The 25,480-nt window shown below is 45.9% G+C and overlaps 4 protein-coding genes and 1 pseudogene across 8 annotated transcripts; 4 read left to right on the forward strand and 1 right to left on the reverse strand.

Annotated features, from left to right (window-relative positions):
• The first annotated feature begins 1,087 nt into the window (after positions 1-1,087).
• Positions 1,088-3,065, forward strand: LOC125554395 (phosphatidylinositol transfer protein 3-like). The gene is made up of 3 exons (XM_048717962.1): positions 1,088-1,252; positions 1,974-2,269; positions 2,517-3,065. The coding sequence occupies exons 1-3, from the start codon at positions 1,136-1,138 to the stop codon at positions 2,830-2,832; spliced, it is 729 nt and encodes a 242-aa protein (XP_048573919.1). The 5' UTR covers positions 1,088-1,135; the 3' UTR covers positions 2,833-3,065.
• Positions 3,066-4,118: 1,053 nt separating this feature from the next.
• Positions 4,119-24,870, forward strand: LOC125553173. Of its 4 annotated transcripts, none has more exons than XM_048716957.1 (4): positions 4,119-4,368; positions 23,839-23,864; positions 23,953-24,142; positions 24,402-24,870. In XM_048716957.1, the coding sequence occupies exons 1-4, from the start codon at positions 4,134-4,136 to the stop codon at positions 24,554-24,556; spliced, it is 606 nt and encodes a 201-aa protein (XP_048572914.1). In that variant the 5' UTR covers positions 4,119-4,133; the 3' UTR covers positions 24,557-24,870. The 4 variants fall into 4 exon arrangements, with proteins under 4 accessions (XP_048572914.1, XP_048572917.1, XP_048572916.1 ...); XM_048716959.1 differs by having other exon boundaries at positions 4,240-4,368; positions 23,859-23,864; XM_048716958.1 differs by lacking the exon at positions 4,119-4,368 and adding an exon at positions 23,043-23,109 and having other exon boundaries at positions 23,833-23,864.
• LOC125553175 lies at positions 4,177-6,091 on the forward strand. The gene is made up of 3 exons (XM_048716962.1): positions 4,177-4,368; positions 4,923-5,109; positions 5,381-6,091. Exons 2-3 carry the CDS (start codon positions 4,962-4,964, stop codon positions 5,533-5,535), a joined length of 303 nt encoding a protein of 100 aa, XP_048572919.1. The 5' UTR covers positions 4,177-4,368; positions 4,923-4,961; the 3' UTR covers positions 5,536-6,091.
• LOC125553174 lies at positions 6,437-8,476 on the reverse strand. Of its 2 annotated transcripts, XR_007303953.1 has the most exons (3): positions 8,002-8,453; positions 6,956-7,010; positions 6,437-6,790 (listed from the first exon to the last, which is right to left on the reverse strand). XR_007303953.1 is itself a non-coding variant. In XM_048716961.1 (2 exons), exons 1-2 carry the CDS (start codon positions 8,459-8,461, stop codon positions 6,783-6,785), a joined length of 468 nt encoding a protein of 155 aa, XP_048572918.1. In that variant the 5' UTR covers positions 8,462-8,476; the 3' UTR covers positions 6,437-6,782. The 2 variants fall into 2 exon arrangements, 1 of the variants encoding a protein (XP_048572918.1); XM_048716961.1 differs by lacking the exon at positions 6,956-7,010 and having other exon boundaries at positions 8,002-8,476.
• On the forward strand, positions 19,381-19,947 carry LOC125553284 (annotated as a pseudogene).
• Positions 24,871-25,480: the final 610 nt, after the last annotated feature.

Genomic DNA, 25,480 nt, shown 5'->3' on the forward strand with positions numbered 1-25,480 from the left:
CAGGCTCAAAAATGGGCCGGGAATGGGTCCGCGCGTCCGTTTGGGTCGGCGCGTTGGGCCGCCTTTTCTGTCCATGCCGACCAAAACGAACGGCCGCAGACGAAATGAATCACCCCATTGAAGTTGCTGTAGCAGCCTAATTGCAAAGGAGGCAGAGGAATTATTCCGAATAAAAGAGGAGGCAGAGGAATTAAGCGACGGCACGCATGAATGAAATCTGTCTGTCTGCCTGTGTGTCAGCGGCGGATCCAATGAATGGTGATTGCGAAACGAACGAGCTTCACGAGGGAAACGATGGCGATCTCGCCGCCATTGGGCGTTGGCCCATAACCCACTCACTTACTCTGCCAGACACCAAGCAAGGGAGGACGTGTGTCCACCTCAACCATTAACGTTCTCGGCAGTATAGCAGTTTACTTAACACTGTTGTGGTGTGGTGCTCGTGTCGTGTGTACCCGACCTTTAATTAATCGCAAATAAACGTGAGGACGATCGACCGGACGCAAAGTTTCTTTCTCTCAAGTCTCAAGCGTGAGGTCCCACCGACCCCCGTCCCAGCGGTTTTGGGTGTACGTGTCTGTCTGCCATGAACTCATTACCGTTCACTGTTGATAGCTAACCAATTCCCAAGTTCCAGCGAAGAAGAGAAGTGGATGTCCGTGTAACCAACGCAACCTGCGAGAGATGGATGTTACGTAACGTAGTACGTACGAATACGATGTTAGTGTGGCAGACGGACGTGCTCGTGAGTTGTGAAGCTGAAACACCAATCTTGTTCTTAGATGGAGTAGGCAGCTAGTAGTGCAGAAAGTACTGCCAATCTTTTAGATTGCGGAGGAGATTTGGGTCCTAATTACTGAGCTCTAAATACTATAGGAGAAACGTGTGGCTATGTGGGCGTCCAGTGCGTCTCGTCCATTTCCGTTCCTGCCGACGGACAGGGACGGAACACCTCACTCGCTCACGCTCACGCTCGAGCCTATGATTTAGAGGTCACATGCAGCTTTAATTCGCTCAGACACGCAGCAGCAACCCAGCTCATCCCAAGCCTTCTACGGCTATAAGAACCAGCCAGCCCTCTACCGGCCAACACAGAGCAGAGCAGAGCAGATCGAGCGCCTCCATTGCAGCAGGAATGGACTTCGGTACTGATGAGCGCCAACACGGCCATGGCGACGGCGGCGACGCGGCGGAGTGGAAGAAGGTGGCGGAGCTGAGGGCCGTCGCCGAGGCCCAGGACCCCGCTGCCAAGGTACCCTAACCCTACCGCATCCATCCATCCATCGTCTCCTTGATTCCTCGTCAGCTCGTCGCGTGAGTACTATGACATATAGTACAAGCCAGAATCTAACACGACACTAAACACCCGACATGACACAATGATACGGCTAAACCCATGACCCCTGTCACTGTCCTCGACTCCCTAAACCCATGACCACTTCATTTCCCAATCAGCACGGTTAAATTAGGTTGCTGTGTTGGCTGTGCTAGCTTAATTAGCTGATAGTGGTTGGCTGGCCACCCACTCTTCTCATTTGCGAGGAGAGGAGATACGTCCAATCAGCACTCCAATCTTGATGGTCAATCATCTTTATAGAATTGGCCATCCAACCATGCATCGCACATATCGGCTTTTTTACTTGGTCTATTCTACGAGATTTTTTTTTCATGACTACCCGACAGAAGCTTATGGCAAGGGAGGTTTTTGTTCAACCATGGATGGTGATGTAATCTTAAGATTGGGCCTCCATCTTAGGTTGTTGCTCTATTCTTACTTTTTTTGCAAGATAAATTATTTCATATTTTGACGTGTTGGCTGTCCATCTTGTTATGCAGAGGCCTGACATTTGCTCAATGTGGTTGTATCAACTCAATATAACGATTGAATGGAAATGTCTTTGTAAAGAAAACATGTATCGTATGTGTGGGCAACAACAATCCACCTGTTGATCTACGCTATCGTGCACGTGTAGGAGGAGGACGATTTCGTGCTGCGCCGGTTCCTGTGTGCTCGGGACTACAACATTGGCAAGGCGTCGACGATGCTCCTCCAGTACCTCGCCTGGAAGCGCGTCACCAAGCCCCATGGCTCCATCTCCGGCGAGGAGGTGCGCGACGAGATCGCAAAGAAGAGGGTCGACATGCAGGGCTTCGATCGTCTTGGTCGCCCCATGGCGTATATCTATGGCGCACGCCACTTTCCCGCCCGGCGAGACCTTGACGGATTCAAGCGCTATGTAGCCTATGTCCTCGACAAAATATGCACCAGGTACGTCCATATATTGATTTTTCATACTAGCTAGCTACGTTTCATCAGCGAAACTGTTCTATGAACGACAAAACATGGACGATGTGTGGACGACAACAAATCCAACGGCCGTTGCACCGCTGTGGGCATGCATGTGTGCGGCCAGATTATCACTGCCCTTCATGAGTCGTCTGATTTTGCCGTCCGTATAGCAATCTCCTTTCATCAGTCGAGTTATTAATTGATGGGTTTGTCTTGGTCGTTATAGGTTGCCGGTGGGGCAGGAGAAGTTTGCGGCAGTGATAGACTTGAGAGGGTGGGGGTATGCAAACTGCGACATCCGAGGCTATGCGGCAGCGCTCGACATCATGCAGAGCTATTACCCTGAGCGATTGGGGCGTGTGTTCCTGATCCATGTGCCCTACATGTTCATGGCCGCATGGAAGATGGTTTACCCCTTCATCGATGACAAGACAAAGAAGAAGTTTGTGTTTGTCGCTGATAGGGACCTCGATGCCACTCTTCGGGACGCCATTGACGACTCCCAACTACCTGAGGAATATGGCGGCAAGCTCAAGCTATAGGGCCACAGTAGTTCAATGTCGTGCAAGTCCATCTGACTATCGAACAATTAACATATGCAATTAAGGGTGCCCCGAAATAGCCATCGATGGAGCCTAGATGAGAGAAGCGACGATCCGTTCAATGGCAGGAGATCGACTCACCGTAGACCACCCCCACTGACGTGTGCCCCTTTATGTATGTTTAGCTATGAGTGAATCCTACATAAATAATTCAGATGAATTTGATATGGGAATTGACTAACTTGTGTAATAGTATGAGAGGGACTGGTGAGTCTAATTAAGTTAACAATATTGTACATACACATCAAACATTTTGCTTGGATAAACATGTAGATTTAATATGAAAGCCGAGAATATTTATTTTAAAACAGTGGAAGAAAGGCAACCGCACACCTGAACTTTTCATCCAAGCTCAAAAGATGTTGTGCCTTATTGGGCCCCTCCATCCAAGTTCAGGTGTAGTATTCATGTATACTACCTCCGTTCGGGTTTATTGAGCCTCTTTGTATTTTGGGCTTGACTTTGATCATCTATAGACTACTAAACTATGAAGTATATGCTAACAAAATTATGCTGTTCGATTTGTATTTGAAAAAGCTTTCCAACAATATAATTTTTGTGACATATAGTTTACATTTCATTAGTTAAAATTTTAAGTTAAAGTTTAGCCCAAAATAAGAGGGGCCTAATAAACCCGGACGGAGGTAGTATTTGTAAAGAGCACATGAAATTTATAGAAGAAAAGTAATAAGTAAGATGAACATGAATTTTGTGAGGTGAAAAGATGTCACAGACGACACAAATTGATCATTTTTTTTCCTCGAGCAGTCACAGTCTCACATATAGCTGGTCAAATGGGCCGGTTTTTTTGGGCCGGCCCATGAGCACGCCGGCACGGCCCGCCTTGGGCCAGGCACGACATGGGCTAAACGGGCCAGGCCCGGCACGCGGCACGCCCTGGGCCTGGAGGCTGGGCACGCGGGCCGGCACGGCACGGCCCGATTAAGTTTTTTTTTACATCTATATATAGCCCAACATGTAAAAATAGGCTAAAAACGCTCAGTGCGTCAAATAAGAGGTTAAAAATATGCGGCCCACCGTGCTAAATGGGCCAACGTGCTGGCCCGTTTACTAACTGGGCCGTGCCTGGGCCTGGGGCGCAGCACGCGGGCGGCACGGCACGGCCCGTATAGTAATCGTGCCCTGGCGGGCCGTGCCGGGCCAGGCACGATTACGATGGGCCGGGACGGGCCGTGCCGGGCCGGCCCGTTTGGCCAGGTATAGTCTCACAGATTAACCACATGTCTTCCCGAAACTGCACTCGGAAGCTGGCCCAAAATTACACGCAGCCTGCCCCTCCCACACGCTCTCTGCCCTCGCTTCCCTTCCATCCTCGTCTTCCCCGCCGCCGCCCAGATCCGGCGTCCCCGGTCCCGGTGGCCCGCAGCTCACGGCAGGCCGCCCAGCCTGTCTCTCCTCCCAATCGAAGCTCGGCCCCGCCCCGCCGGGCAGCTCCTCCCCGACGCCCTCCTGCAGGTAGGCGCCCGCCCACATTCCACCTGATTGATTGTGCTAGCGATGCCACTTCCGGCGCATAGTGGCCACTGGAAACTGCCATTGCCAAGCGGAGTAGGGCCTCTTACCTTAGTCTCCATGGTTGCTACCGCCTACCGGTAGAATCGCTAACCGTGGGTCAGAGATGAATACTGCATCGAAAGATTGTATTGATGTATGTGTGCCTAGTTAGTTATTTTTGTAGTACTACTCAATGTGGTAAAATGTACATCCCACTTTTGTTGAAAGACAACATGCATTGCAGTGGTGTACACAGTTCTTAGCTCACTCGTTTATCTTTCTCTGAAACATGTATTATTTCTGGATATCAGTTTGTAGCGCATCACTGTAGTCCAAATCGATTCCCTGCCGCTGAAGCTTAATCCTCCCAATTTTATGTGATTACCAAATAGACGCGTAACCATTAATCGCTGAGAAACCAGAGCACGTACGAGTCTATCAGAACTTACCCTGTAAAACATTAAATTTCTGCCAGTAGGGAGTAGATTTAACTAGCTAACTGGAAACAATTTCAGGAAGTACTGCAAAAAAACAAAAGGAAGACAAGGATCACGATGGCGTTACGTCAGGCACTGGGATGGTCAGACGGGGAGGTGATGCGGCCGGAGTCGAAGCCCTGCTCCCGCCTGATGCGTCACACCGCGGGCATCTTCTCTGTTGGCGGCGCCCTCGCTTCCTGGGTGCTCTGTCGCCTTCACTATGGTAGTATTTCTTTCTTCCGCCAAATACTTTAACTTATACTCTACTTACTCATCTTCAGGCATGCATACGCGTATTTGTTTGTTGATACTATCGTCCGTGCTGTGAACCTTGCTCTTTCTGTATCTGTCTCTGTATATATGCTTTATATGAGCACTGTTTTGAGTGTTACTAGTCGTCAAAATCAAGCAACTTGAACCTTGAAAGTACTTGGATTTACTAACCCAGCAGTGTATGCATCTCATGCATCGGTCATATATATATATATATGCAGGTCCGAGGATAACAGTCCCGAGGAGCCTGAGGTGGGCGTCCTGTGGAGCGATCTGCACAAGCTCGGCATCGGCCTTGCTGGTGCGGCTCTTGAGCCCGGAGTGCGAGCCGCAGAACATAGCGGCTTACGACAGGCCCGAACACAAGCCTGCATAGTGGTAGTATACCTTGGAGGCGAGGTTCTTGATGATCTATCCCAGGAGATGGAGACACATTTATCAGCACTTGTCGTGTGAGAGAGGTTCATCTACCCATATCGTAGTTGCCCTGGACCTGGTTGCTGCCCGAGTCTGATGGTGTGCGGTGAAAGGACCAGGAGTTCAATGTGTCTTTTTTTCCTGGCTGTTACTGCTGGGTGTTTTTTTTCTTCCGAAAGTAGTGTATTCAGTACTTCCTCTATAACTTAACATGACAGTGTTAAAAAAAAATCTTATACTCGTATTAGGTTACAGAGGGAGTACTTGCGTACTAGTACCTCTGGTGTCAAGCAGAGTGCTTGTTCTTCCTCTGTTGTAAGTGAGCTAGCTGAAAGAAAAAGCCTGGTCGAGCAAAGGCAGTCCGGCCGGCGTTCGTTGCGGCGGCACAGCAGCTTCGAGTTGGTGGCACTGATCGGTCGACGAGAAGAGGGGGAAGCAACTAGTATAGAATCTGCACTTGTGGTGCAAAAATAGAAAAACGCATTCTGGGCCATTGGATTGAAGATGAATGGCACAGAGGTACCTCCTGCCACTTAATGTACATTTTTACGAAACCCCCCCACTAATAGTCAGATATAAAACATGACTTTCACTGTAAACACCTCACCTTTCTCATATTCTTTCATTTTGTCCTTGGTATATAAGACTAATTTTCAAATCGTCACAGCGTTGATGCTTCAGCTTTATACTTGTCTAATGGATGGTTTCATGTATATATAAGTACAGTACTGGTTTCTACTATATGTCTATCAATCGTGCAAGAAAACTAAACAAGTTGGTTACCAAAGTGTGTCAATATGTATCACAAATATAAGTGAAGGTGAGAAAATTAAGTCAAGCTAGACCATTTCAGGCACATGTTAGACTGGACAATTCCAAGCACAAATATTGGAATTATTTGAGTACATGTCAAGCTAGACCATCAGTTGCACAAATATTCGAGTACACGTCAAACTAGACCCTTCCTGAGCACACATATTTGTCAATCTGGCGCATCCACAAGAGACATACATACATATGAAGTGATACATAAGTTGACATGATCATTTCTAGTGCATGACCAGTAAGAATGAGTGCGAAGGACTTAAGGATCACAACTGAACAAGCATTGCTTTAAAAAATTGTGTTCAGCTTTGCTATCCTGATGGTATATGACAGAATGTTCTTCTCTTGCCGCCAGTTATACTGTTTCTTGCTCTTGGAACTTCATATGCCTGGGAAAGATCACACAAAACAAATACTGTTTTTATTTGCTAGAACCATGTGAGACAGTAACAACTAAGATTCTCTAGAAGCTGCAAATAATTCTTCAAAATGACCCAAGAGCAACCGCAGGGGCAGTTAGTACTAGTCAACGAGCTCTAAACTACTCATCATACCCGGAGCATAACATGTGTTCTACACCAAAATCCAGATGTCTGACTTCTCAATCTCCTGAAACAAAACAAATTCAGAAGTCATCTCCACTTGCATGGTTGCAAATTAGAAGGCTACAGGCTGCACCACGCATGCTGGTGCAGCTCAGGCAGCTAGCTAGCTAGCTCTCTCTGCTCTGCATCTGTACTTCTACTGTTTCTGTAATGTTGTTAAACCCTTGTTGGCTAACTGTTAGTCACAAATACACATATATCTATTATTTGATGTCTCCAATCGAGGTATCTCCCACCAGCTAGCTACTGGAGTGTGAAACAATTGACCGGCGTCAGCTCATCAAAAGCCTTGAGTTTTGTTAGTTAAATCTGCAATATGCATACCCCCATGCCAGCAAGCACACTATCTCAGAACAACAACAAATTCTTAACTAGCTAGCTAACCAAACATGGCGCAGGTTAATTAGATGGACGAGACATTATTGCGTCGGCTTGATTTTGCCGGATATGCATATGTTGTCCCACCATTGACGAGTTTCCCCACAACATGTCCCTTGTGCTCCATAATCAAGGGAAATTATATTCACTTTTCAATCACCGGTTGAAAGCAATTCAACTAGAAGCTAGCTAAATTTAGCTAATAATTTCACCGATGTACGCGTAAGATCCGCAATTGAAGGATTGCCAAATTGATAACTCTGTGCACTCTCGGCATACTTCCCCTAGCTAGATCCATAGTCAATTCAGTCAAAGACATGTGCACTGCCTCTGAAATATTCATGCTTTGATTCAATACTCACTCCGATCCAAAATAAATCACGACACTTATTTTTGGATCGGGGGGAGTAGCATATACATGGCACAATAGATTAAATGGAACTATGTTGTGTAGTACAAGCAGTAAACTATTCTGTGCATTCAAAATTGTTACATGTGATGGGTAAACATAGAACATGAGGTAAACCCGCGCTTACGTTGGCTGGGCATGTGCCCAGACTCGATAACAAACTAGACTTCCCCATTAGATAGAAATATATGGGTGAGAGAGAAGATACCTTGATACTGAGCCAGTGAGGGGATGGAGTCAGGAAGAAGAGCTGGCGCGTGTAGCTGTCTGGGCTGCGTATTCTCTAACAACTCTGTGCCGCGGGTCTTCGGATCTGTCGCGAACCCATCGGAGTCCGGCATGGTGGAGGCCAGACGGTGACCTAGGCAGTTGTGTGCGAGGCGGCCACGGCCATCGACGAGGACGACTAGCGACGGCCGACGAATCCCTGCGATGATGCGCCGCGCGACGTTGGGCCTGGCCGAGAGGCGGATCCACGCGACCTTGAAGCCGGAGCGGAAGACAGGAGGTAGGGAGAAGAAGCTGTGGAGGGGAGCCAACACCGGATCTGGCCAGGACCGCCGACAGCGTCGCTCGCCGGCTGGAGAGGTCGAGAGGGCCGATGGAGGATTAGGGATCTGAGAAGGATCCGAAGAGAAAACATGAGGACCAGAGGGATGTTTTTGCATAGAATTATGTAACCGTGAGTACAGATTCCTCCACCTAGAGCCTTACCATTCATCCCAAATCCAATGGTCCACAATCCTTTTTCTATTTTTGCATCAGATGCCCAGATTCTATACTACTACCTCCGTCTAGGTGAATAAGTCACTCGCGTGGTTCTAGATCATCGATTTGAGGAATTAAATATGTGTTATATGTCATTAAAAGTATATCACTAGATTTCTACAATGATGTAGTTTCTAAATACATATCTTTTGTCACATATAATACATATTTAGATAGTTAAATCATCAACCTAGAACTACGTGAATGACTTATTCACCGAGACGGAGGTAGTAGTCGTTCTCAGAAGAGGGGTCGAGCCGTGACACGCACGCGCGAAGAAGGGGCACGAGGGAAACAGGTGGCTCGCCGCTGTTTTGCTCATTACTACTCGTGATGGATCAACTCCACCACCTAGCTCGGTGTGAGCGTTAATGCATGGCAATCGCTGATTAATGAGTAATCTCTTAAATAAATCGTGCCGGTGTAGTAGGGCACTACTCAAGGACGCGGCGATATTTCTTATTTGGTTTTGATTTTACTGTTTATCCAAGCTCATTTAAACTCGGGCTAAGAAGGGTACTTTCCGCCACTCAAACCAATTCTTCTCGGCGACTGTTCAGTCACTGGCCTGCCATGCACTCTGGTCCAGCTGAGAAGAGGACCGACACTACCGCTCAGGCCAGTCGGATTTCTGTACCTTACACTGTGTATGCCATGTTTCTTCTTCAATGTGAGGACCGATAGGTGTTGTTTCTTTCTTTCAAGAGGCCTCTGTACTACTTAATCCAATGACAGGTAACAGTCTCATTCGGGTGTGTCTCAATCTGTCATTAACGTTCTGTGGCTCTGTTTGGATCATGAGGTTAGAGCTAGTTTGGGTTAGTTTGGAGCTCAAATAATCCAAAAATATCCAAACAGGGAGGGTTAGAGTGGATTGGTTCCATCTAACCCAACTATCCCGATAAAGAGGTACTTATTTGAGTTAGAATGGGTTAAAAAATAACTCTAACTCTAACTGTGTTAGAGTATCCAAACAGGGCGTGTATCTCATAGTTCCATGACGAGGCAGTCTAGCTAGGGGTATTTTGGTGTTCCGTCCGTGAACCGTGGCATAAGGAAAAGGAGATCGATGTCCAACCAAAAGTGCCAACGCTACGTTCTCCAACCTGTCCTTGCAAAAGAAACAACCAGCAAGTGTTAGAAGCTTCGAAAGCATTTTCTATGGTTTTTTCTTTTGTCCTTTTCCTTTTTCTTTTTTGATTTGACTTTCCTTTTTCGCATTTTATTGTTTATTTTTCATTTTAGCCTTTTCAAATTTGTAATTTATTTTCAAATTCATGAAAATTTTAAATTTCATATACATTTTTTGTAATCAGTTGACTTTTTAAGAAAATTCATGAACATTTTTAGAATTCGTGAAATTTTATCAGAATTTGTGAAAAAAATTCAAATTCATGAAAAAAAATTAAACTTTGTGAACTTTTTAAATTCTAATGAACTTTTCTCAAATTTTTGACCTTTTTCAAAATTACGAGTTTTCTAAAATATATAAAAACAAAATTCTTGATTTTTTTTAATATTTGCGAGCTTTTTTCTTCAAATCTATGTTTTCTTCAAATTCATGAACTTTTTTCCAAATTTTATTAAGTATTTTAAAACACACGAACATTTTTTAATTCAAAATTCTTTTGGAACTTGGAAAACTGGTTTCTGCTAGTAAACCGGTTATCTTGAAAATCAGCAGAGCAGCAGCAGGCATGCGAGCGATCCAGCTGGCGTGGGTGATCGACTCGAGTGGACGAGGGACGCGAGGCGAGGAATTCCTATGTCGTGGCCCGCCACGCTTGCTCGCGAGCGCTGGCGTGTTGTAGGCGCTAGGTGGAGCTCTCGCCCACTATCGTCCCTGCATCGGTTGCTAGGCCGACACATATGGGCCCTCGATATTTGTGCACGTCGGACCAACAATGATGGGTCAATGTGGATGAATGAAACACCACCATCTCCCTCATTCAGGGGTATCATCAATGTGCATCCTATTTCCTCGCGAGCGCTGGCGCGTTGTAGGCGCTAGGTGGAGCTCTCGCCCACTATCGTCCCTGCATCGGTTGCTAGGCCGACACATATGGGCCCTCGATATTTGTGCACGTCGGACCAACAATGATGGGTCAATGTGGATGAATGAAACACCACCATCTCCCTCATTCAGGGGTATCATCAATGTGCATCCTATTTCCTCGCGAGCGCTGGCGCGTTGTAGGCGCTAGGTGGAGCTCCCTCGCCCACTATCGTCCCTGCATCGGTTGCTAGGCCGACACATATGGGCCCTTGATATTTGTGCACGTCGGACCAACAATGATGGGTCAATGTGGATGAATGAAACACCACCATCTCCCTCATTCAGGGGTATCATCAATGTGCATCCTATTTCCTCGCGAGCGCTGGCGCGTTGTAGGCGCTAGGTGGAGCTCTCGCACACTATCGTCCCTGCATCGGTTGCTAGGCCGACACATATGGGCCCTCGATATTTGTGCACGTCGGACCAACAATGATGGGTCAATGTGGATGAATGAAACACCACCATCTCCCTCATTCAGGGGTATCATCAATGTGCATCCTATTTCCTCGCGAGCGCTGGCGCGTTGTAGGCGCTAGGTGGAGCTCTCGCCCACTATCGTCCCTGCATCGGTTGCTAGGCCGACACATATGGGCCCTCGATATTTGTGCACGTCGGACCAACAATGATGGGTCAATGTGGATGAATGAAACACCACCATCTCCCTCATTCAGGGGTATATCAATGTGCATCCTATTTCACCTTTGTGGGACTCTCTTGATAAACCCCCGGTCTAGGTTCCTTATGGATGTCGATGCTTCAAGAACCCCTAGCTAGGATGGAAATCTCAACAACAAAAAACGAACGGGAGGGCTCACTAGAGTCCAAGCGCACACAAACACCGCACTTGATCTTCCCTCCTATTTGTGTTTTCGCGTGTTTTTTCTCCAACGTGCGATTCACCAGCCTGACGCATGAACAAGATATGGTAGGCTTAAATTTCCTATGAGGTGTTGCATTGGCGATGGGATCAACACTTTGTCGCACTAAGATGGCTATGCTTCTTCCCCACCTCGGTGATGCTCTAATTAACAACAGCGGGAAGCAGGTAGCTCATGTATCTCGTCGGATTTTGGTTCTAGCAATGTTAGGTTGTGGTGGTTGATGCTAAGTGTCTTCTTGGGCGACAACGGCAGCTAGTGCAGAGTATGCGCGTGTCTTGGAGTGTAATGTGCCATGGTTGGCGACGGTGATCGGCGATGACCGATGATTAGGTTGTGCACATATCTCCCTGGATAAAGTTGTAAAATTTATATTTTTTAGTCTTCTGTGCAAATGTCCAAGCCACTAGGTCCTCTGTTTGTCTCTTGGAGTGATCATGCATGTGTGTATTTTTTTCTAATTTGTTTGTGTAATAATGGACATGTTGTAATACGTCTCTCTCAAAAAAAGTAGGCGGATACGGTCCTGAAAATCCCCTCGAACGCTCGTCCACGGACGCGGATTTTTCCTAACCAGTTGCGTGCATAACTCGAATCTTTGCCGTCCATCTCCGGTGCAGTCAAATCAACCTACCCCACTGCTGTCCCAGCATGCAGCGTATTCCTGAGCATCTGATTCTTTTTATGTACGTATATGGAGATGTATTGCAAGGTTTGGGACGTTCTTCGACTCATATGATAATGTTGTCCGTCTCCGGTCGTCGAGGGGGCGGCGCTGCCGTTGTCCTGTGGTGCAAGTACTCCGCGAGGTGGTCGGTGCCGCTGAGTGAAAGAGAGGAGCAAGAAGCTAGGGACACACGCTTCGAAGGTATAACCATGCCATCACAAATTTTCTCTGAATTGTATATTTTAATTAGTTTAGATAAGTCATATTGTGAAGTGCAGTGTTAATATATTTGTGGAGGCATTTTAGTGCATAGTTAGTGTAACGGGTAATATTAGTCTTTGTTGTGATTAATGAGAGGATGACAATGTCTGACAGGTGAAAATGTCTGAATCAGTAAATCTGACAGTTTACTACGGCGTTGGTAATGTTCGATATAATGAGTTGGGGGTTGATCTTAGCGAGTTTAAAAATAGCGTCATGACACTAGCTGATCCGGACCAGACTGGACATTAGACAGTTGAAGTACTGGTTGACAACTAGTTTCGGGCTGGATCCTGAAGTATGTTCCGTCAGTATTCATGCATTGTGGACCAAATCCTGTAAAAATGTCAAGTGGGAGTTGATGCCGGTAGATAGGAGCCAGCATTGGTTGTCCCTGTTAAGACGCTGCCGAGACCGAAGAATCCACCCATATGCACTTGTGCAACCTGTGCCGAAGGAGGAGAATACCGTACAACTCCACAGGGGGTATGAACCCGGCCAAGGCAGTGAAGTGGCTAACGAGATTGTTTTATCCGGGTCACACCACAAGATGTGGATGCTAGCCAACCCGAGAAAGAGTCAGACTACGTGCCACACAATGTTTGTGGTCCTGATACTGGGCAGAGTAGCCAGTCGATAATATTAGCTGGTTCTGTTGCTGATGGGGATGAGGAAGGGGATGAAATGCAGAGGGTGATGGAGGAAGAGGACGAGGATGGATTGGTGGAGGAACTGGATTCTGAAAATTCTGAGGATGAAGTTGAGGTACCGATTCCTTCTGCATGGGAGCAGGACATATCCACCGGCCTTACGGTCAACGATGGCCATGAGACTCCATGGCAGTATAATCTGAACCAAGTACAGAATAGGGGCTATGTTTGATACAAAGAAAAAATTGAAGTATGCGGTGATAAAGTGGGCTATGTCTACGCAGAGGGTTTTCGGACACACATATCAAGTCCAACAAACTATACCGTGAAATGTGTTGAAACAGGTTGTCCTGGGAAGGTGCACGGGCACGTGCCGAAGTATGACATCCACTGGGTTGTCACCATTGTCGTCCCACATAATTGTGTGAGGAAGAACCTGCTGGTCAAGCATCCGAACCTGACTTCAAGTCTCATTGCGCAACTCATGTATACTGAGATAGTAGAGAAGAAAGATATGGAAGCAAAACACATCCAGACAGCAGTGAAGGTCAGATGGAATTATGTCATTCCTTATGGGAAGGCTTGGAGGGCTAAGCAGAAGGCTATGGAGGAAAGGTTTGGGACGTTCTTCGACTCATATGATAATGTTGTCCGTCTCCTGGGCATACTGAAGGAGAGGAATCCCGACACTTATGTGAACGTACAACACATGAGGTTGCTGAGTATACCAGATTTCAAGGTGTTGAAACGAGTGTTCTTCTCTTTTGCTATGTGCATCGAAGCTTTCCGGCATTGTCCTCCTGTTATGTTTGTGGATGGTACATTCCTGACCGGTCAGTATAGAGGGCAAATCCTGACTGCTATTGGTGTGGACGGGAACAATCAAATCATCCCACTTGCCATGGCATTTGTGGAGGGTGAGAACTTTCTCAGCTGGGTATGGTTCTTCCGCAAGTGAAAATTGCCATCGTGAAGGACCGACCAAACGTGTGTGTCATTCATGACAGACATGCTGGTATATTGAAGGCCGTGAAGACACTTCGTAATCCAACAGATGACGAACCAACACCTTGGAGGGACTTGCAGAGCCGGTGGTGCATGCGCCATCTTGGGGCTAATTTTTTCTCACAGTTCAAGAACAAGTGGTTGATGAACTTGTTCAAAAAATTATGCAAGCAGAGCCAGCCAGCAAATACGGAATTTATTTGGTCAAAACTAGATGAGTTTACTAAGAAGCAGGTCCGTGCGAGGAAGAAAATGGAAGAAGATCAGGTTAAATTAGCAGCACTCATCGCGGAGCTAGAGGAGCCAGTAGGTCTTTGTGACTTGCCAGCAATTGACCCTCCTAATACTAAGAGAAAGAAGGGAAGGGCAATAAAGAATTTTTCTGAGTGGATAGAGAAAGAGCCTCCAGTGAATTGGTCTTTGCTGCATGACACACATGGAGCTAGGTATGGCCACATGACAACCAATCTTGTAGAGGTGTATAACTTTGTGCTGAGAGGGAATAGAGCATTGCCACTCACAGCTATTGTGGAGGCTGTATTCCATGGCACTTTGAGATATTTCAGAGAAAGGCACGAGTTAGCAAAGAAGCATATTGAAGATAATCAGAACACACCTTATTGTAGCCGTGTCATGGAATACATGGCAAAGAAGATAGAGAAAGCAAAGAAGCACACTGTCAGACTCATAGGGAATCAAGAAAGGAGGTATGAGGTTCAGCTTCCTACCGATGGTTTTGGTTCTGGACATGAGGTGAAGACACACGAGGTAAAAATTGGAACGGAATTTTATCCAACGTGTGAGTGTACATGCAACAAACCGAAGTTGTTGCACCTACCTTGCTCTCATGTGTTGGCTGCCTGTGGCCAGATTGAGTTGGATGCTATCTCCTTCGTGTCCCCATACTATTTAAAAGAGGCAGTGCTCAACACCTGGACAGGCGAGATGACAGGGTTTAGAGTCGTCGGCAATTTCAACAAGGTAAACGACGGTGAGAGAGTATACATCCCGCATCCAGACCTTCGGCGAACAAGTAGGGGCAGACGAAAGGCCCGTCGCATCCGGAACGATATGGACCAGTCTGAAGCTGGTGGAGCAACCAGACAATGTTTGTTATGCGCGGCTTATGGGCATAGGATGAAATATTGTCCCGACCTGAACAAAGATGGTGCTTCCGCATCGACGAGTGCTTCCACATCGACGGCTGCGACAACAGGAGCAAGAGGCGGACGTGGTCGTGGCAGTCGAGGCCGAAGGGGCGACGAGGAAGAAATAACTCACAAGCTATATAATGTGCGTAGTGGGTTTTAATATGTAATATGTCAGGACTATGTTTTAATATGTAATATGTCAGGACTATGTTTTAATTTGTAATATGTGAGGACTATGTTTTAATATGTAATATGTCAGGACTATGTTTTAATATGTAATATGTCAGGACTATGTTTTAATTTGTAATATGAGGACTATGTTTTAATTTGTAATATGTCAGGACTATGTTTTAATATGTAATATGTCAGGACTATGTTTTAATTCGTAATATGTCAGGACTATGTTTAATTTGTAATATCCGTACTATGTTTTATTTGCACCTGAGATTTGTTGTTTGAATTGCAGATATGTCTTCGTATCCGTTGCTTAATGGTAACATCGATAGAAAGCACCGGGGCGCCCTTACGGAAGCGGGCAACAACTTAGACGTGTTGGTCACTCGTACCCCAAAGACTAACTGGCTGATACACGATTCATGGGTTGATAGGTATGTGTGCATATAATGGGACCATATAATGACTTACTATGTTTGACATACTTTTCATAACCGCTAACAATCTCTTTATTTTGTAGGTTAAGTTGGGCTGGACTTCTACCCTTGGCACGGCTGGTTGAGGGTACATTGGATGAGTGGATTGATGGTCCGGACTTAGATGAGGCAGGTGAACCATTGCAGTTACACAAGAGGCAAGTGAAACGTTTCTCTTACGACAAGTCACTCCTTACCTGCTTAGTAGATAGATGGAGACTAGTGCCTGCTATCGGCGACTTACCTACTATGGGATCTGTTTGGACACGGCGAGAGGTACTTTTATATTAAGTAACAATTAATTCAATTATTTCTTGCCATTCAATAGTATTACTAATGCTTATTTGTTGTCATGCACAGAGACAGTTTGCGCATACAGGTTAGGGGATGCTACCCGTCCTTCATGGCGCAGTTTGATAGTTTGCACGAGGATCAAGTTATTTGGGAGCCATACTCGCCTCAGGCTATATCATCGAGGTACCCAGTTGGGATTTCTGGATTGTGCACTAGAGATCGGCACTTTTGGATGACCAAGGCCAAGTTGGTGTTCGACGTGACGGTTGAGGAGATGTCTCTTCATAGGGTGATGAGACAGTTCGGTCTATATCAAGAGCCTGAGATTCCAGATATTCCACACTTGCCAGACCACGTGCACAAGTAAGTACTAATACTATTTTAGTTGGCAGCTCTGCATTCATAATATACCTAATCATGTATCGCGCATGTCAATCTCAGGGACAGTCGCCTAGGAGGAAACAAGTCCATGGCTTATTGGCTTCAGAGCATTACCCCTTACGTTGACGAATGGACTACCGCTGCGACAAATATCTGGGGTGAGGTTCGGCCCTTTAACTGGGAAATGTTCGGGTTGTATCTGCAGCGTTACCGGCATACAACGAGGATCTACTTGGTTCCATCAGCTGCTCCTGATCAGATCGAAGCCCCTCTCACCAGCGATATGTACCCAACTGCCTCTGTTGTGGGAACCAGACACCACGCGGTAAATGCCTTGGTTCTCATATGTTAAGTCTTTTGTTAATCTGGACATATTCGCTTGGTTGTCTATTCGTGGTGTCTATCATACAACGAGGATATAATTGGTTCTCTTTGTGTACAGGGTGACTTGACACTACAGGCGCGAGAGGAGGTTTCCGCTTTAATGCGGCGCTTTCAGAGGGGAGAAACTATCCCACCGCGAGAGGGCGTCTCATGGTTGAGGCGTCTTGATGACAAGCTACGCGGGATTTACGCAGCTGTTACGTGTAGACGGACTTCGGATGTTGCACTTCCTCCTCCAGCACATCGTCCGCCACGTCCCTCTGTACAGCATTCAGAACCACGACCCTCTGTGCACCGTTCAGAACCACGACCCTCTGTGCACCGTGCAGAACCTCATCCTTCACAGCCAGGGAGATCTTCCTGGCATGAGCCACCTCCTTCACAGCCAGGGAGCTCTTCCTGGCATGAGCCACCTCCTTCACAGCCAGGGAGCTCTTCCTGGCATGAGCCACCTCCTTCACAGCCAGGGAGCTCTTCCTGGCATGAGCCACCTCCTTCACAGCCAGGGAGCGCTTACTGGCATCAGCAGATGAATCTAGGTAACACTACTCACTACATTCTTTTGAACAGTGTAGTAATCGTTCTTGCATTCTCAGCAGTCACTGATGCTTACTGGTGGTGCTTCGTTCATGCATTTGTATCAATTTTACTTTACCGCAGGCGGCAACCAGTCGCAACCGTTCATGCATTCAGAGCAGTCACCGATCCTTAGTGGTGGTGCTTCGTACTTTGAGGGCGACCGCGAGGATGATGACCAAGCTACAAACATTTATGGCTTCTCGCAGACAGTGTTTCACACTCCACCACCACCACCGACGCAGGAGACACAGACCGTGACAGACGAGGTTAACTATGGTCGTGGTTATCGCGAGCCTCGTCCACCGCCTCAGCGCTTATCGCCTTCCGGTCCTCGCCCGAGGAAGACCCAGACTCGTCGTCGTCCCCCGCAGTGATATGCTATGTATGACTCATTATCTATGTTAGTTTCAGACTATTCGCAGCTGTGTGTCAGTATTTATGTATGAGACATGCTTCATGTATGTGTTACTATCGCACTTGCTTCTATGTGATCAGGAGACATATATTGTTTTATGTATGCGAGAGACATATTACTATTAATTCGCATTCTTATTCAGTTACATTTCCAAATAGACTACAACCGATAATTAAGATACAAGTACATCTGAATTAAACGGTGCGGCTGAACTTGTGCAATACATCTTACATACTACAAAATGAAATTCAGATAGAACATAATGCCCTACAATAATACAATACAAACTAATAATGCAAATACATCTGAATGAAACGGTACAACTGGAATACATCTTACATACTACATGAAGTCATCATCGTCATCCTCCGTTGATGCAGCCCTCTTGCCCTTCGACGATGCGGTCCTCTTGCCCTTCGTCGATGCAGAACTCTTGCCCTTGGTCGATGCAGAACTCTTGCCCTTCGAGGATGCAGAACTCTTTCCTTTGGACGATGCAGAACTCTTGCCCTTTCGACGATGCAGAACCCGGAAGCGGCGGCATGAAGATATCATCGTTCGTCCTCGCTCTCCTCAGTCCATAAAAATGGATGCTTTTCTGCAGTCCTTCTGAAAGTTTCACTCTTCGGCTCCACCACCTTCTTCCACCTTTCATGCAACCTAAGAAGTTCTTGACGTACCTCCTCATAGGTCCTTTCAGGCCACCCAGACCTACGTAATTGGTGAGCCAACTCATTCATTATGGTGTCACTACCGGTGAGTTCGTCCCATGGAACTATCCTATTGTCCATCCTGAAATCGGTAGCTAGACTCAGCAGAGTGCTGCTCATCTCAGGGTGAAAACTACGATCGAATGGATAATGGGACATCTCGACTACACTACACTGGAATGCTTATCCACCTCCGCCTGAAGGGGGTTTTATAGATACAGAGGAGAAAATGGCGGGAAAGAATAACTGCGGTATGGCGGGAAGGGATTGGCGGGCAAATAAGGCGGGAAGGGATTGGCGGGAAAATAAGGCGGGAAGGGATTGGGGGGAGGGGTTGGCGGGAAAACGGGTGGCGGGAACAATAATGGCGGGAAGGGGTTGGCGGGAAAGGGTGGCGGGAAAGTGGCGGGAAACGGGTGGCGACAAAATACATTTCAGCATGAGCCATGCAACTTCGGCCTAGGGTTGACCAAAAAGTGACTTTTCGGCCTAGACTTGACCAAAAAGTCTATTTCGGCCTAGAGTTGACCAAAAAGTGCCTTTTCGGCCAGGGGATGGCCGAAAACTATACTTCGTCTAAGTGTGGCCGAAAAGTACTACTTCGGCCTAACTGTGGCCGAAAGTACTACTTCGGCCAAAGAATGGCCGACGGCTACTAGTTTTGTTTTTTTTAGCATTATGTCCTACAATTTCCGAAATTGCTACAAAAAATAACATAGTTTTGAAAAAAAATCCGACATGCAGGGCTTCGATCGTCTTGGTCGCCCCATGGCATATATCTATGGCGCACGCCACTTTCCCGCTCGACGAGACCTCGGCGGATTCAAGCGTTATGTAGCCTATGTCCTCGACAAAATCTGTACGAGGTATACCCACATATTGATTTGTCGTACTAGCTGGCTACGTTTGATCAATCGAGTTATTAATTGATGAGTTTGTCTTCCTCGTTATAGGTTGTCGGTGGGCCAGGAGAAGTTTGCGGCAGTGATAGACTTGAGAGGGTGGGGGTATTCAAACTGCGACATCCGAGGCTATGTGGCAGCGCTGGACATCATGCAGAGCTATTATCCTGAACGATTAGGGCGTGTGTTCCTGATCCACGTGCCCTACATGTTCATGGCCGCATGGAAGATGGTCTACCCCTTCATCGATGAAAAGACAAAGAAGAAGTTTGTGTTCATCGCTGATAGGGATCTCGATGCGACTCTTCGTGATGCCATCGACGAGTCCCAACTCCCCAAGGAATACGGTGGCAAGCTCAAGCTATAGGGCTACAGTAGTTCAATGTCGTGCAAGTCCATCTGACTGTTCAATAATTAACATATGCAATTAAGGGTCGGAGGAGGGCTAAATGAGACAAGCGACAATCCTTTCAAAGGCAAGAGCCAACTCAACGATGTCGACATAAGTGACATATGAGGCTATGCATCCACCTCCACGCAGTGGTTTGCTGTGATTGTCTTTTTTTTTAAAGGTCACTCACATACACCCATAATGATGTTTAGACATGAGTGAATCCTACATAAATAATTCAAATGAATTTCGTATGGATATATGCAAAGACTGCAGCGTTTTGGTGCCTAGGCTTCATGGAGCCCTTTTTATGAAACATTCAAAAATCACATTTCAATGTCTCGAAAATTCTGGATTTTTTTTCACATTGACACATGTATGTATACTACATGTGTAAAATTTCATGAGAAAATGTATTGATTCGTGAGGCACACAAAAAGTGAAAATCGTTGGATTTATATAGAGAATATATAGTGCGCACACTGTTCATTGTTTTCAAAATAACCGATTTGTCTTTATTGTGTAGTTTGTGTGTCAATATATTTTATCATGAAAACTTTCACAGATGCAGTATATATCTGTATGAAGATGTTGACTGTTTTTCAGAATTTTAAAACGTTGAAACTTTTTTAGAAAAAATTCAAAGAAAACTAGCTCTATGGAGCACAAGCACCAAAGACATTTCTCAATTTGTAAACTTGTATACTAACATGAGATGTACTTTTTTTAGGAAAAACTGCAAGAGATAGTGGACTGACCGATCCAATTAAATCAAGATTATTGTATGTATACTCCCCTCAAAAACGATTATCGTACATACACATCAATTAATGTATATCTATACCAACTAATAAAGGGTTAAACACTTCTTGCTTCTAGTAATTTCATCCGTTTATGTACATGGTTGCTCATCCAGTTCTCTACGTTGTTTGCAGCATCGTAGGTCAACGGGCCAGAATTTCAGTTATGGGCCGCTAAAAAAGTTCCAACTCACCACCTGATCTCACCTCCCTTACGGGGGCAGCAAACGGAGTTTTCTTACGCCTGTGCTAAAAATTTTCAGATTCTAATTATTAGTCCCACCCCACCCCTTTACATTAAATCCTAGCAATTTATATACGTTTAGAGTTGCGAGAATCAACAAGCCAATAAAAAATGTTGAAGCGAGCCTGAGAGGAAGGTCATGCAAGAATCAAAAAAAAAAGCAACAAAAATCTTAAAGAAGGAGAGAGAGCCGAGGTGAAGATTCAGAAAAATTGAGCAAACAATTGTCTAGCCTAATAGAAAGACACCAGCGGCGGGGTTGCATTGCACAACAGGCTGATTTGTACAGAGATGGACGCTCTCGCGGAAGAGAAAACTCAGGGCTTTTTGGTGTGCATTACTTTTTTAGTGGTCGCACCGACCAGAAGCTTGGATATTGCTATGCGTGCTAGCACTGATTGCAATTTTCTTCTTCTAAATGAGCACCCATATAATTACTTGTTGTTGTTTGTTGTTGCTGTGATAGTTTAATGTTCATGCCTACCACATCTTACGAATACATCATCAGATACACTAATTATAAGTGGGTGAAATATGGAAATGAATATTTTTTAAGGAAGAAAATATTTGAAGCTCACTCGGACTTGCTGACAATTAAGATATTCTTCAACTCCGGACGCCACTGACGTCGTTGGTAAGACATGAGGGAGAGAGATGGATGAAAAGTAGAGAGAATATGACAATGGTGCATCTTGAAATTTACCTTCTTTCTTAGACAATCCACCTGAAATATACTTGTGATTGAGAACAGAGAAAAACTTGCTTTTTTTAAATGGTGATGATGGCCAAATTCTGATAGTGCAAAATAAAAAGAATGGAATATAATCTTACATATCAAATAACCAACATTTTCTAAAAAATAATTAACATGGTAAAAACCTGTTTGCTTTCGAATATTAACAAGAAAATTGTATATAAACAATCCAACTTCAATGCACCACTATACTTTCATCCATGTGACAAATATTGTAATATAAACAATCCCACTTCAATATACATGGAACAGGTTTTACGATATTTTTCGCCTATTGCAACGCATGGGCATTTGTAGTGGTCATTTTCATGAGTGGTGCCAAATAGCCGGATATGGATAGAAGAAGTCACGGATGCGGCGCCGTGGGCTGGAGCACGGGTGCGTGGGTGTGTGTGGCTGGGGCACAGATAGGGAGAAGACGAAGGAGAGCAACGGTGATGGGTTCGTGGGGCGTGTTGGATGGATCGATAGGGAGAAGAGGAGGGAGAGGAGGGCTGCTCCCGGCGGGAATTCTCGAAATTAAAGAGAATGTGACAACACTGCATCTTTAATTTTACTTGTTTTAGACAATCCATCCGAAATTTACATGTAAGGGAACAGAGCTTGCTTCTTATTGTGATGATGGCCAAATTCAAATAGTGCAAAAGAAAAAGAACGGAATGTAATCTTGCAAATCAACCAACATTTTCTACTCCCTCCATTTCATAATGTAGTGCTTTCTCTATCCTCGTGCTTCAACTTTGATCATAAATTTAACTACCAAGACCGATTGCGGCGGGAGCAAAAGTTATATCAGTGAACTCGTATTCGAAATAAGTTTTTAATTATGTAACCTTTTCTCCCGCCGCAGTCGATCTCGTTCGTTAAATATATGGTCAAAATTTGACCTCGGAAAACGCGGACGCACTATATTTTGGAATGGAGGGAGTAAAAATAATTAACATAGTAAAAACCTGTTTGCTTTTGAATATTAACATATATATATATAATATTTAAATGGGATTGTGGTGCATTTAAATGGGATTGTTTATATATATATACACAATATTATTTATATACAATATTTGTCACATGGGTATTTGTACTTGTCATTTTCGTGAGCGGTGCCAAATAGCCGAATATGGGTGGAAGATGTCACGGACGGAAAAAAAATTAATCATTTTTTCCTCCGATGCCGCCCTGATTTCCTGAAGCTGCCCTTGGAATCTATACCCAACGCTCGCCCTCGCTCCCTTCCATCCTCATCTTCCTCGCCGCCGCCCAGATCCGGCGGCCCCGGTCCCGGCGGCCCGCAGCTCGCCGCAGTCCGCCCAGTCGGTCTCCTCCCAATAGAAGCTCGGCCCCGCCCCGCCGGGCAGCTCCTCCCCGACGCCCTCTAGGCGCCCGCCTCCATTCCACCTGATTGATTGTGCTAGTGCTAGCGATGTGCCACTTCCGGCGCATAGTGGCCACTGGAAACTGCCATTGCCAAGCGGAGTAGAACCTCTTACCTTAGCCTCCATGGTTGCTACCGGTAGAATCGCTAATCATGGGTCAGACATGAATACTGTATCGAAAGATTGTATTGATGTATGTGTGCTTAGTTAGTACTCTTACTAGTAAGTTTTGTAGTACTACTCAGTGTGGTAAATTGTACAGCCGACCTTTGTTGAAAGACACCATGCATTGCAGTGGTGTACACAGTTCTTAGCACACCGTTTATCTTTCTCTCAAACATGCATTGTTTCTGGATATCAGTTTGTAGCGCATCACTGTAGTCCAAATCGATTACCTGCCGCTGAAGCTTAATCCTCCCAGTTTTATGTGATTACCAACTAGCCGTGTAACCATTGATCGCTGAGAAACCAGAGCACGTAGGAGTCTATCAGAACTTACCCTGTAAAACTTCTGCCACTATGAAAAATGCATACAATCTACTAGTATTTAACTAGCTAGCCCGAAACAATTTCAGCGTCAAATGCTACTTTGTGACAGGGGATCTCTGTTGTCTCATCTAGCTGCGAAATTATAGCCCCCATGTAATCTAAAATCTTGTTTTTCTTCTTTCTTTTTTTCTATTTCCTCTCCCTCACCCCCTTTAACTCTGCTCCCTGTAATGGCTTCAGTTTGGGTAACATATGTTCAGGCCGAGGTATGTCCGCCGTTGACGCGTCAAAAAAAAAATCAGGAAACAATACCCTCCGAGGTCTGAACAGCTATCCACTCGTACAAACTAGCAGATTCTTTTGCCACCAGAAAGGAAAAGGGAGACACGGATCACCATGGCGTTGCGGCAGGCGCTGGGATGGTCAGACGGGGAGGTGATGCGGCCCGAGTCGAAGCCCTGCTCCCGCCTGATGCGGCACACCGCGGGCATCTTCTCTGTCGGTGGCGCCCTCGCTTCCTGGGTGCTCTGTCGCCTTCACTACGGTAGTGTTTTCTGCCACATACTTTACCTTGTCAACTCACTAATCTTCAAGCATACGCCTATTTGTTTGTTGATACTGTCGTCCAAGCTGTGGATCTTGCTCTTTTCATATATTTCTCTCTATATATATATGGTTCATCATATGAGTACAGTTTCGAGTGTCACTGGTCGTCGAAAGCAAGCAACTCAACCTTGAAAGTATTTGGATTAGCTAACCCTGCACTGTATTGTATTCATGTCATGGGTCATATATATATGCAGGTCCGAGGATAACGGTCCCGAGGAGCGTGAGGTGGGCGTCCTGTGGAGCGATCTGCACGAGCTTGGCGTCAGCCCCGCTGGTGCGGCTCTTGAGCCCGGAGTGCGAGCCGCAGAACATAGCGGCTTACGACAGGCCTGAACACAAGCCTGCATAGTGGTAGTACATGTATCTTGGAGGCCAGGTTCTTGATGATCTATCCCAGGAGATGGAGACATGTCCATCTGCACTTGTCGTGTGAGAGAGGTTCATTTACCCATATCCTAGCTGCCCTGGACCTGGTTGCTGCGCGAGTCTGATGGTGTGCGGTGAAAGGTCCAGGAGTTCAATGTGTCCTTTTTTCTTCCTGGCTGTTGCTGCTGGGTGTTTTCTTCTTCTGGAAGTAGTGTATTCGGTATTTCCTCTGTAACTTAACATGACAGTGTTAAACAAGTCTTCTATTAAGTTAGAGAGGGAGTACTTGCGTACTAATACCTCTGGTGTCAAGCAGAGTGCTCGTTCTTCCTCTGTTGGAAGTGAGCTCTCAACTCCAGTCTGACTGAAAGTAAAGGCTAGTTGAGCAAAGAGCAAAGGAAGACGGACGCCACCGTCTGCTGGCCGGCCGGCGTTCATTGCGGCGGCACAACAGCGTTGGAGTTGGTGGCACTGATCGGTTGACGAGAAGAGGGTTCAAGCGGCACTCACGCGTGAAAGAGCACGAGGGAAACCGGGTTCTCCGCTGTTTGGTCATTACTACTCGTGATGGATCAACTCCAACCGCTGAGTAATAAGTAAGGTCTTCAATTAATCCATGCCGTACGTACCAATGTGTGTGTTACAGTGATAGGGCACTCCATCGATTCTTCTCGCGACTATTCGGTCCAACACCCACTTATCTCTTCTCAGGGGTGGGGCTGGTAATTGAGGAAGGGAATGGGAAGCAACAAAATAAAAGGCTATCATCGTTGCTCTCGCTCTGCAAACTACAGAAACCAGTAAAACACACGGAAAATCTTCGCTAATGCGTGAGAAACCGCATGAAAATAAGTCCCCCCCAGTGCGGCATCATTATTTCCCCCACGAAATTACGAGCCCTAATGAC

The sequence above is a fragment of the Triticum urartu genome, chromosome 4 (genome assembly GCF_003073215.2).
Source record: "Triticum urartu cultivar G1812 chromosome 4, Tu2.1, whole genome shotgun sequence".
Lineage (NCBI taxonomy): Eukaryota > Viridiplantae > Streptophyta > Magnoliopsida > Poales > Poaceae > Triticum > Triticum urartu.

Coding starts and splice junctions, on each gene's coding strand:
- LOC125554395 (XM_048717962.1), top strand. CDS start 1,136: ATGGACTTCGGTACTGATGAGCGCCAACACGGCCATGGCGACGGCGGC. Junction 1,253..1,973: donor CCCAGGACCCCGCTGCCAAG/GTACCCTAACCC, acceptor GTGCACGTGTAG/GAGGAGGACGATTTCGTGCT. Junction 2,270..2,516: donor CTCGACAAAATATGCACCAG/GTACGTCCATAT, acceptor TGGTCGTTATAG/GTTGCCGGTGGGGCAGGAGA.
- LOC125553174 (XM_048716961.1), bottom strand. CDS start 8,461: ATGCAAAAACATCCCTCTGGTCCTCATGTTTTCTCTTCGGATCCTTCT.
- LOC125553173 (XM_048716957.1), top strand. CDS start 4,134: ATGTCTTCCCGAAACTGCACTCGGAAGCTGGCCCAAAATTACACGCAG. Junction 23,865..23,952: donor TAACATATGTTCAGGCCGAG/GTATGTCCGCCG, acceptor ACAAACTAGCAG/ATTCTTTTGCCACCAGAAAG. Junction 24,143..24,401: donor GCTCTGTCGCCTTCACTACG/GTAGTGTTTTCT, acceptor ATATATATGCAG/GTCCGAGGATAACGGTCCCG.
- LOC125553175 (XM_048716962.1), top strand. CDS start 4,962: ATGGCGTTACGTCAGGCACTGGGATGGTCAGACGGGGAGGTGATGCGG. Junction 5,110..5,380: donor GCTCTGTCGCCTTCACTATG/GTAGTATTTCTT, acceptor ATATATATGCAG/GTCCGAGGATAACAGTCCCG.